Source organism: Gopherus evgoodei, chromosome 5, assembly GCF_007399415.2.
Source record: "Gopherus evgoodei ecotype Sinaloan lineage chromosome 5, rGopEvg1_v1.p, whole genome shotgun sequence".
NCBI lineage: Eukaryota > Metazoa > Chordata > Testudines > Testudinidae > Gopherus > Gopherus evgoodei.
The window spans coordinates 31,811,783-31,824,333 of record NC_044326.1 but is presented as its reverse complement, the minus strand read 5'-3'; the positions used below and the strand labels follow the sequence as shown (position 1 = coordinate 31,824,333).

The 12,551-nt window shown below is 43.8% G+C and overlaps 1 protein-coding gene across 1 annotated transcript; it reads right to left on the bottom strand.

Moving 5' to 3' along the window:
• Window positions 1-588: 588 nt before the first annotated feature.
• CLRN2 (clarin 2) lies at window positions 589-11,521 on the bottom strand. Its single transcript, XM_030564339.1, has 3 exons — window positions 11,269-11,521; window positions 2,152-2,331; window positions 589-1,676 (listed from the first exon to the last, which is right to left on the bottom strand). The coding sequence occupies exons 1-3, from the start codon at window positions 11,519-11,521 to the stop codon at window positions 1,411-1,413; spliced, it is 699 nt and encodes a 232-aa protein (XP_030420199.1). The 3' UTR covers window positions 589-1,410.
• Window positions 11,522-12,551: the final 1,030 nt, after the last annotated feature.

Sequence of the window (12,551 nt, the reverse complement as noted above, 5' to 3'; positions counted from 1 at the left end):
TTGCTTTTAAAATTATTTTTTCAGTGTAGAGGGATTTTCATATGAAAACGAAGGATTTTCTTAAAATATCCTGCAGCAGTATAAGAACTATTCAGATCTTTCTTCTAAAAGATTTTCATACCTCTTTTGATAGGGGTTTTGACTAAAACAAAGATTTGTATTTGCAATTTACAAAATATAGCAGTTTTCCATTAATCAGATGACTACAAATAAAATATGTTTTAAGAATTAATTTGGGGTGGTAGCTTTACCAAAAGAGTTTTTCATGAATTCAAACAAATTCTTTACATCCAATTTTCTGTAACTGTCATCTATAAATAGTTTAGGAATGTATTTTGTTTCACTATGATAGTTAAACTTAAGAAGTCTCATGTTCACTTTAAGGCTTGATAATTTTCAGTTTATGACACATCAGTTGTGACTCAGTTGATTAAATGCTTGTGGTAGTGCTGGTATTTCACTCAAACAAAATTTTCCACACATCTAACCATTTTAGTATAATATTTTTTTCATTTTAATACTGTTTCATCAGATAACATTTTGTACTTAATTTCAGATAAAAACAAGAATTGGCAGAAGCCCGAGACCATAAGTCTGTCAGAATCTGAATCTTCAGGTTATCATAACAATCCTAACATTATTTAGAGTCTGTGTACAAACATTTTGCCCATCATTGGCTAGAGAGCTCTTCACTTTCCAGCTCTTCACTTTTCTTAGATGCTATTATTCTTCCCTAAGAATATTCTTATTATAATATTTCATATTCTTCTTCTTTCCACTCCTCTAGAGTTCTAGCTTTTGATATTTGTTTCTAAGTTTCTAAATCTTTCCACAAGTTCTTGATGCTTTCCCTTACATTTCAGTCTTCCAGGTAATGGAGTTTACTTTTCAAGTTCTGTAGCACATCAATAAACAAGGTATACTTGGCTCTCTCAGATTTTCTAGAGAATTCTGAGGAAATAGCTTGCAACTCTGGATAAAACCTTAAATTCTGTGTCTGTTCTTCCTACTTTGAAATATAAATACATTATAGTAAATTAAAGGCTGAAGTATTGTGATTTATGTATTCTCTTCCTTACCTATAGTTCACTTTTTGGTTTTAGTGAAAACATACTTTAACTCCGATATGTAAAATATTTAAGACGAGAAATATTCTAGAAAATAACTTTATTGTTGTCCATATTGGTTAGTTTTTCAATCATGAGGTTTCTATAGTTTGTCTTCCATGCAGTGAATATTAATTGTTGGTACTGACAACTGGCCTAAAAAATACTGTATATTTCTACAAGTGGCAGTTTTACTGTCCATGATAGCAACAATCTCCATCCAGTTCAAAAGTTGCAGAAACAAGGAGCTGTTGTTATCATGAGAGTTCACTTTGTAGAACTAGTTTTATGTAGGTGAAGGTTATCAGTACATGATATCTTCTGCTGTAACAGTCGCCTCTTCTGTTTTAGTCCTGAATTCAGGGAAACGAACCCCACTTACAGCTATTAGCAACAAATTTACTACATGAGATGTAGCACTAGCCACACAAAGCCAAATGGAGCTTTCATACTGTTCTTCCAAAATTACAAACTGAAAGACATTTTCCTGGAAATTGGCAATTCTTTCTGTGAGGCGATGAAGTTTAACAGAAGCTATAAAGCTAGAGACTGCCAGTGCTGTAAAGCCTCCTGCAACAGAATGAAAAAATAATTAATCATTTTCAAAACAAGTCAGACATTTTGGCTGTGCTTCACAAAAACATGATTTAAGCACATGCTTAAAGTTAAACACATAATTAAATGCTATCCAGATTAAGGATGGATTTAAGGATGTACCTAAGTGCTTTCCTGAACTGGGGCCTTTATTAGTTAGGTGACCAAGCATTGCACCAATATTATGTTTCTATTAAAGTTCTCTTGTATGTGATATTGAGGCTATATATGTGAACTCCCTGTTCATACAAAACAATCTACAATATGCTGAAGGCTGAAATGCCTTCTAATAGTTTCATTCTAATACAGAGGAATTCAGTGCTAACTCTATTTTTGCACACAAGCATATTAAGCCAAGGAGAAATACAGATATGGCAAGGGGAAGATGTTTTCATTTTTTACCATTTTATTCAAGTGGTTGGTAGTAAAAATTATTTTAAAATTATATTACCTGCAAGTAAATTCCATAGGCAAATACCTGCTGGACCTTTAATAGCTCGGTATGGAACTTTTATTGCATTGAGAATGCAGAATCCAAAACTGACCAGAGCAAAGGAAATGGCCACACAAAGGAAGATTAAAATCATCACATGAAGGCTTGCATTCAGCTTTTTCACCAGATGAGGGAAGACTGGCAAGAAACAAATATTCAGTGCATAAATCTTCCTGTGAAAATTACAGGATACACATTATACTGATGCTATAAACTGCTTTTCACTCAAATTAACAAGGCATTATTTACAGGCGGAATCAATCTGGGTAGATACAGGTGTGTTCGTTCATGAGGGATGAATTTATCTGCTCACTACATCAGAGGAGCAGACTTTTGACCCTGTACCCCCCTGAATTTTGGGGAAATTCAGATACAGAATATGTCTATGCTATGAGCGGGGAGTGTGATCTCCCAATTCAAGTAGACATATTCACACTAGCGGTCACAGCCCAGCTGTGGGGCTGTGGCGAGCAGCAGCATGGGATAGCCTCCCAGATTATGCACCCCTGTGGCCCAGGTGTGTTTGTACACAAGGCAGCTAGTCTATGTGACTGCTCACTGATCCCTATGCTATTTCGGCTACATTATTATTTTTAGCATGCTAGCTTGATTGGAGCTACGGCAACTATGCCTATGTGAGCTGGGAATCATACACCTGGTGCCATGAGCTCATTTCTAATAGTTATGTATCTGTATTGAACTTATACAACAACTAAATGTGATTAGGTGCCTTGCTGAATCAGGCTGTAAGCCTAGGAGACTTCACTACAGGCCAGGCTGCCTTAAGCAGGCTAGATATGATACTGCAGTCACAATAGATAGGTCAATGAACAAGTTACTTCTGTCTTGATACCACTACTGCCACAAAAAAAAATTAAAATTAAAAAAAAAAAAAACGAACATTATTAAGGTTGCCAAGTCCAGTATGCAAAAGTTAGGAAATGTCACAGTTCAGGTTGCCTGTTCCCCATGTCTGTATGCATTATAATACAGCCTTTAATTACAGAGTCATGTACCATTTTTTCCACAGGACCCTTGCCTCATTCCATGCTCCCATGGGTCCGGACTGTTCTGCCCATTCCCCTCAAGCATAACCCCTTCTACCCTGTTCCCTCCAACCTGTCCCAGTCCAGTCCCTTCTTTCCCCTACCCGGCTCGTCATCTCAGTCTCATTCTCCTCAATTAGCCAGTCCCATTCATTATTTCTCAGGCTTCTCACCCAGTCTCCCTGCCCATCAAGTCTTAATCCCACTCCTACAAACTGCCTTTCTCAGGCCCCCCGCCCCCAACTTCTTGCCCAGCTAATCCCAGTTCCCCGCCACTCCCAGCTCCTCATGCGATCTATCATCCCCACCTGGCATGCAGTCACTGCCCCCCTCCCGCAGAGAACTTTAAGACCCTATCCCCACTTGTTTGTAGTCCAAATCTTTCACCATCCAGTCTCTGTGTCCTTGTTCCAGTTCCTTTCCCTAATCCGTACCAGTTCTCCCCCTGCTCCCTGGTTGCTCAGCAGATAAATCTTTCCCCTTTCCCTTTTCCCTCCTTACCCATGCCCCACTGGTCCTCAGTCTCTTTGCCTAGCCAGTCCTAGTCTCCCTTGACAGCTCATCCAATCTCAGTCTTCCCCACGTCCACTTGTTTCCAGTCCCTCCCACAACCCCAATTCCTCTTCTGGCTCCTAGTCCCAGTCTCCTTGCCCTGCCAGTTCATGTCCGCAGGTCCAACCTATAAAAAGCTCATAATAATCTAGGCCCACGGTTTCCTCTGTGTTCCCTCCAATGTATCTGCAGTGAGATGAGTTTTCTCAGTCTCCTTTTTCAGGCTGACTCTAAACAAGGCAAGAGAACCACCATTCTCTGTTTAGGGACCCCATCAACAGGGACCAATCTACAGATTCTGTTCAGGAGAATCCTTCTATGACTGTTTTTCAGGCATGGTCTAAGGCCTTTTTATTTGGGTCTGTATATCACTGACCATTTTAGTCTCCCCTTTCACCTTCTTTTTCTTTTCTCTGTTTGGCTCAGTTGTAGTTTAGGTAACAGCTAGCTTTGCTGGGCCACTGGCCAAGTTTTATTTACATTTTGTATAAAGTTTGCAGAGCATCCCAGTCTGGACTGGCCTTAGGTTTTATGTGGCTCTATGTAAAGTAACACATGCAGGATCCCTTGCAAATCTTCCACTTCTCTGAGGTGTCCATGCCTCCATAGACCCGAGTTGATTGGATTACTCTGAAAAATTCAGTGCTCTTCAAGCATGTGTATTTTTAAAGTTTATGCTTTCATTATTTAATGTTTGGGTTGTTAATTGGGTTAAAAAAAACTAAAAAAGTAATCACCACACTGACAGGCTTTGCTATAAATTGGAGCCTGAGGAAGAACAGGACCAGCAGAGGGAAGGAGGATACCTGAGCAGTGTGGAGACAAACTAGTATCCTGTGTTATTAGAGAATAATTATCATGGTTGGGCCTTCTGTGCCACACACTGTCGGTGTGATACTGGGAACACTAATATGAAGCAGGTTATTAGGGGAGGGGGCATAAGGACAAAACACAGGGCAAAATTTGACTAAGCCTGCAGATTTGTACGTGGAGGAGGGAAAGAGGATGACAAGAGCTCCTGTGCATCCTCCTCAAGGGCTGGGGAAAGATAACCCATCACATAGTTCTTTGAGGCCACTGAGTTTGGGGGTCTGCTCAATAACTTGTTTCTAATGGGGCCAGCCGGGGGGGAGGGGAGGGCAAGAGAAGGACCCCACAGGGGCCCCCATGAGAGTTTTTTGGGGCCCCTGGAGCGGGTTCCTTCACTCGCCCCACAGCCCCCAGAAAACTCTCACAGGGCCCAGGCCCCTGGAGCTTCTTCCACTCCAGGTCTTCGGTGGCAATTCAGCAGCGGGGGGTCCTTCCGCCCTGGGACCTGCCGCCGAGGTGCCGAGTCTTTGGCGGCAATTCAGTGGCGAGGGCCCCCCATCGCCGAAGACCCCAGGCCCCCTGAATCTTCTGGGCAGCCCTGGTTTCTAAAGCAATGGACAGAAGGGTCCTTATTAAGTGTGGTCCTCTAGGGCCTCCTGAGGTGTTCTACCTGTGTATGCTACGCACTGACAAAATGGATCTGGAGTGCCTGCCTGGTTGCCACACCCAACATATCAGAGGGGTAGCCGTGTTAGTCTGGATCTCTAAAAGCAGCAAAGAATCCTGTGGCACCTTATAGACTAACAGACTTTTGGGAGCATGAGCTTTCGAGGGTGAATACCCACTTCGTCAGATGCATGTAGTGGAAATTTCCAGGGGCAGGTATATATATGCAGGCAAGCTAGAGATAATGAGGTTAGTTCAATCAGGGAGGATGAGGCCCTGTTCTAGCAGTTGAGGTGTGAAAACCAAGGGAGGAGAAACTGGTTTTGTAGTTGGTAAGCCATTCACAGTCTTTGTTTAATCCTGAGCTGATGGTATCAAATTTCCAGATGAACTGAAGCTCAGCAGTTTCTCTTTGAAGTCTGGTCCTGAAGTTTTTTTGCTGCAGGATGGCCACCTTAAGGTCTGCTATAGTGTGGCCAGGGAGGTTGAAGTGTTCTCCTACAGGTTTTTGTACATTGCCATTCCTACTATCTGATTTGTGTCCGTTTATCCTTTTCCGTAGAGACTGTCCAGTATGGCCGATGTACATAGCAGAGGGGCATTGCTGGCATATGATGGTATATATTACATTGGTAGACGTGCAGGTGAATGAACCGGTGATGGTGTGGCTGATCTGGTTAGGTCCTATGATGGTGTCGCTGGTGTAGATATGTGGGCAGAGTTGGCATCGAGGTTTGTTGCATGGATTGGTTCCTGAGCTAGAGTTACTATGGTGCGGTGTGCAGTTATTGATGAGAATATGTTTCAGGTTGGCAGGTTGCCTGTGGGCGAGGACTGGCCTGCCACCCAAGGCCTGTGAAAGTATGGGATCATTGTCCAGGATGGGTTGTAGATCCCTGATGATGCGTTGGAGAGGTTTTAGCTGGGGACTGTATGTGATGGCCAGTGGAGTCCTGTTGGTTTCTTTCTTGGGTTTATCTTGCAGTAGGAGGCTCCTGGGTACACATCTGGCTCTGTTGATCTGTTTCCTTATTTCCTCGTGCGGGTATTGTAGTTTTGAGAATGCTTGGTGGAGAGTTTGTAGGTGTTGGTCTCTGTCTGAGGGGGTAGAGCAGATGCGGTTGTACCTCAGTGCCTGGCTGTAGACAATGGATCGTGTGATGTGCTTGGGATGGAAGCTGGAGGCATGAAGGTAGGCATAGCAGTCGGTAGGTTTTCGGTATAGGGTGGTGGTAATGTGACCATCACTTATTTGGACCGTGGTGTCTAGGAAGTGGACCTCCCGTGTAGATTAGTCCAGGCTGAGGTTGATGGTGGGGTGGAAGCTGTTGAAATCGTGGTGGAATTTTTCCATAGTTTCCTTCCCATGGGTCCAGATGATGAAGATGTCATCAATGTAGCGTAGGTAGAGAAGGGGCATGAGTGGACGAGAGCTGAGGAAGCATTGTTCCAGGTCGGCCATAAAAATATTGGCATATTGTGGGGCCATGCGGTTGCCCATAGTGGTGCCACTGCTCTGGAGATATATATTGTCATCAAATTTGAAATAGTTTTGTGTGCGGATAAAGGCACAGAGCTCAGCAGCCAGTTGTGCTGTGGCATCATCAGGGATACTGTTCCTGACAGCTTGTATTCCATCTGTGTGTGGGATGTTCGTGTAGAGAGCCTCTACATCCATGGTGGCTAGGATGGTGTTTTCTGGAAGGTCACTAATGCATTGTAGTTTCCTCAGGAAATCAGTGGTGTCACGGAGGTAGCTGGGAGTGCTGGTGGCATAGGGTCTGAGTAGGCAGTCCACATATCCAGACAGTCCTTCAATGAGAGTGCCAATGCCCGAGATGATGGGGCGTCCAGGATTTCTGGGTTTGTGGATCTTGGGTAGTAGATAGAATAACCCTGGTCAGGGCTCTAAGCATATGTTGATTTGTTCCGGTGTTAGTGTAGGGTGTGTCCTGAGTAGATGTTGCAGTTTCTTAGTGTATTCCTCAGTGGGATCTGAGGGAAGTGGCCTGTAGAATTTGGTGTTGGAGAGTTGTCTGGCGGCCTCCTTTTGGTAGTCAGACCTGTTCATGATGACAACAGCACCTCCTTTTTCAGCCTCTTTGATAATGTCTGGGTGGTTTCTGAGGCTGTGGATGGCATTGCGTTCTGCACGACTTAGGTTATGAGGCAAGCGATGTTGTTTTTCCACAATTTCTGCCTGTGCACGTCGGCGGAAGCATTCAATGTAGAGGTCCAGACTGTCATTTCAACCCTCAGGAGGAGTACATGTGGAGTTCTTCTTCTTGTGCTGTTGGTGGGAGGGTACCTGTGTATCAGTGCGCTGTTCAGTGTTGTCCTGAAAGTATTCTTTGAGTTGGAGACGGCGAAAGTACACTTCCAGATCACCGCAGAACTGTATCATGTTGGTGGGGGTGGCAGGGCAGAAAGAGAGTCCCCGAGATAGGACAGACTTTTCGTCTGGGCTGAGTGTGTAGTTGGATAGATTGACGATATTGCTGGGTGGGTTGGGGGTACCATGGTTGTGGCCCCATGAGGCAGGTAGGAGTTTAGACAGCTTACAGTCCTTTTTCCTTTGTAGAGAGGTGAAGTGAGTAATGTAGATCTCCTGTCTTATTGTAGTGAAGTCCGTTTGTATGGAAGTTTGGTTATTAATGAGAGTCTCCAGGTTGGAGAGCTTTTTTTTGATGTTTTCCTGTTTGCTATATAGGATGCTGATCAGGTGGTTCCTCGGTTTCTTTGATAGAGTATGGCATAATCTCTCACTGTGGTCTGTGTAGTATGTAGATAGCAGTGGATTTTATACCTTTAGTCCATTGGGTATGATGTCCATCCGTTTGCATTTGGAAAGGAAGATGATATCTGTCTGCATTTGTGCAAGTTTCTTCATGAGGTTGATGGATTTCCACTCCGTATGGCTAAATGCAGTGTCTTGCATGGTGTCAAGTATCAGAGGGGTAGCCATGTTAGTGTGGATCTCTAAAAGCAGCAAAGAATCCTGTGGCACCTTATAGACTAACAGACGTTTTGGAGCATGAGCTTTCGTGGGTGAATACCCACTTCGTCAGATGCATGTAGTGGAAATGTCCAGGGGCAGGTATATATATATATGCAGGCAAGCTAGAGATAATGAGGACTGTAAGCTGTCTAAACTCCTACCTGCCTCATGGGGCCACAACCCTGGTACCCCCAACCCACCCAGCAGTATCGTCAATCTATCCAACTACACACTCAGTCCAGACGAAAAGTCTAGTCCTATCTCGGGGACTCTCTTTCTGCCCTGCCATGCCCACCAACATGATATTGGCATTCTCACTGAAGGACTGTCTGGATATGTGGACTCCCTACTGAGACCCTATGCCACCAGCACTCCCAGCTACCTCCGTGACACCACTGATTTCCTGAGGAAACTACAGTGCATTGGTGACCTTCCAGGAAACACCATCCTAGCCACCATGGATGTAGAGGCTCTCTACACGAACATCCCACACACAGATGGAATACAAGCTGTAAGGAACAGTATCCCTGATGATGCCACAGCACAACTGGCTGCTGAGCTCTGTGCCTTTATCCTCACACACATCTATTTCAAATTTGATGACAATATATATCTCCAGATCAGTGGCACCGCTATGGGCACCCGCATGGCCCCACAATATGCCAATATTTTTATGGCCGACCTGGAACAACGCTTCCTCAGCTCTCGTCCACTCATGCCCCTTCTCTACCTACGCTACATTGATGACATCTTCATCATCTGGACCCATGGGAAGGAGACTATGGAAAAATTCCACCACGATTTCAACAGCTTCCACCCCACCATCAACCTCAGCCTGGACTAATCTACACGGGAGGTCCACTTCCTAGACACCATGGTCCAAATAAGTGATGGTCACATTACCACCACCCTATGCCGAAAACCTACCGACTGCTATGCCTACCTTCATGCCTCCAGCTTCCATCCCAAGCACATCACACGATCCATTGTCTACAGCCAGGCACTGAGGTACAACCGCATCTGCTCTAACCCCTCAGACAGAGACCAACACCTACAAACTCTCCACCAAGCATTCTCAAAACTACAATACCCGCACGAGGAAATAAGGAAACAGATCAACAGAGCCAGACGTGTACCCAGTAGCCTCCTACTGCAAGACAAACCCAAGAAAGAAACCAACAGGACTCCACTGGCCATCACATACAGTCCCCAGCTAAAACCTCTCCAACGCATCATCAGGGATCTACAACCCATCCTGGACAATGATCCCACACTTTTACAGACCTTGGGTGGCAGGCCAGTCCTCGCCCACAGGCAACCTGCCAACCTGAAACATATTCTCACCAGTAACTGCACACCGCACCATAGTAACTCTAGCTCAGGAACCAATCCATGCAACAAACCTCGATGCCAGCTCTGCCCACATCAGCGACACCATCACAGGACCTAACCAGATCAGCCACACCATCACCGGTTCATTCACCGGCACGTCTACCAATGTAATATACACCATCATATGCCAGCAATGCCCCTCTGCTATGTACATCGGCCATACTGGACAGTCTCTACGGAAAAGGATAAACGGACACAAATCAGATAGTAGGAATGGCAATGTACAAAAACCTGTAGGAGAACACTTTAACCTCCCTGGCCACACTATAGCAGACCTTAAGGTGGCCATCCTGCAGCAAAAAAACTTCAGGACCAGACTTCAAAGAGAAACTGCTGAGCTTCAGTTCATCTGCAAATTTGACACCATCAGCTCAGGATTGAACAAAGACTGTGAATGGCTTGCCAACTACAAAACCAGTTTCTCCTCCCTTGGTTTTCACACCTCAACTGCTAGAACAGGGCCTCATCCTCCCTGATTGGACTAACCTCATTATCTCTAGCTTGCCTGCATATATATACCTGCCCCTGGAAATTTCCACTTCATGCATCTGACGAAGTGGGTATTCACACACGAAAGCTCATGCTCCAAAAAGTCTGTTAGTCTATAAGGTGCCACAGGATTCTTTGCTGCTTTTACACCCAACATAGGCAATCTCTCTAGGGGAGGCCAGGTGTTAGCCCACAGCATTTAACTAAAGATCTAATAGTTCTACATGTTTAAAAAAAGGAAATCTCAATACCGTATTCATTTACAGAACTCTGCCATCTGGTTGAAGTCCTAGCAAGGAAGAGTCCCACTGATTTCAACTGGCGTTTGGCTTGCATAAGCACTGTAGGATCAGACCCTTTTGGCATAATATCCATGCATTCCAGTCGTCACTGTGCAATTATAGCACTCCCCTTCAGGTGTCATAGCAACTAATGAGAAAGTCTGTATTTATTAAGGATTGAATTCGCCCTACATGATTGGGCTGGAGACTAAGGGGATATAAAGCTGCCCCTTCCTCCATTCCCCTGAGCAGGATCTACCCAGACATTGAGCTCAGGCATTGGCAGGTGAGTGAGCAGAGGCTGTATGCCAATATTCCCACCCACAGACAGCTGGGCATGGTGAAAAAAGAAAGGGTCAAGGAGCAGGCAGAGCCATGGCTCCTCCCTCTATCATACAGCTTTTGGAGTCAGCTGGACACAAGGGAAAGATAATTGACCAATACAACATACTTTCCCCTCCCCTTGCCCCTAAAATAGGAGCTCTAAGAGAATCCTGACTCGGAGGGGTGTCTCTGAGTCACAGTTCCTTCCCAGAACTCCTCCTAGGGTGGCACAGAGATACACAGGCCCTAGCACATAATTTAAAGGAGACTCTCAGTCTATCCCATAATAATTAAGGAATATTTTTCTTCTCTGCTTATGCAGTGATACAAGGTTGTACCAAAGAACATAACTAAATGTTGTTTTTTTTTAATTCCCACTCATATTTCAGAACCATAAAAGCCACAAGGAAAACAAGCCATAGATATGAGTTCAATAACTATTCCTATTCTACACGTACTACAAACAAAAGGACTTACAATGCTCTTTTATTTATATAGTCAACCAAAACTTACTTACTTGTGAATTTGGAACGCCGCCCACCCAAACCACACTGTCGTACTTTGCCCCCCTGAAAGAGTCCGTAGTAAATATCTCCAATGAACTTGACTAGCTCTGGATCTGTGGCATTGACCAAATCAGCTCCTGTTTTACAAAGGATTTTGCCAGTCATCCACTTTTGGGTCCCCATAGCAATGACAATCAAGATGAAAGACACAAAACTCAATGCAGCAGCCAAGGCAAACAAGGTCTTTTTAAAGCAGTTGGGCATCCTAGTAGTTTCAAGAAATCATCTCCAAGGCCTCTCTGCAGTAATTAGGTGAGTTTCACATTTTGCTGCTGCTCAGAGATCCACAGGTAGTAAGATGCCAGTTATTCCACACACACTCTTTAAATCTCATTGTATTTTAAAACCAGAGGCACGGTTAAAAAGCAAGACCAAAGTGTAGATTTGCTAGAACAACATCCTGAAATGGTTGCGAAGAAACTTCATTACACTGTAGTGCAGTGGTGCTTGTTTCTGCAGAAAGTAATTCTATATCTATTGCACGACTAATGTTTCATCAGAAGGTTTAATTGTTCCCTGTTTTAAATACTCAATGACACCAATTTCTTGACAATAATCACATGGGAAAAATTTAGATGCACAATTCAGTTGTATGGGTTATAAAGAAAAGTTAAACAAATTGTGTGAAAGGGACTTAGCGTGAAAAAAAAAATTGGTAACAGAATTCTGCTGACACCGAAGCTGTATCAAATGTCTTTCCCTTGGTGCTTGCTGCAGTCCCACTTTTTCTAAATGTCACTACTGTCACAGCCACTAGAACTGTTTGTAAACAACAAAATGATGACCCTCCATTCGCCAAGCCTGTTAACTGAAGTGTATAAATGATGTTTCAGGATGCCAAGACTTATTAATCTCCTACATAAAATAGGATGCAAAGCAATTTGTTGTAGCTTAGAAAGGCACAATGTAAATGTGCACAAAGTCACAACTGTAGATGCCAGAAGTACTATGAGATAGCACTGAAAAAATAAAAGTTTGCACGTCTATAGGCACTTTTACTTACAGAGCTCAAAGCCCTTTACAATCATAAATTAATCAATCAATCCTCCCAGTATCCCTGTAAAGTAGATAACATAATACTCCTCTGACTAGTGCTTAAACAAGTTGTGGAGGGGTATTAGTGCTGTCAAAGGTGCTGCTGTCTTTTGGGTAAAATATAAAACCAAAGTCTTGATCATTTATTGTCAGTGAAGGTCCCACATTGCACCATTTGCAAAAGTAAGGAGGGTAACTC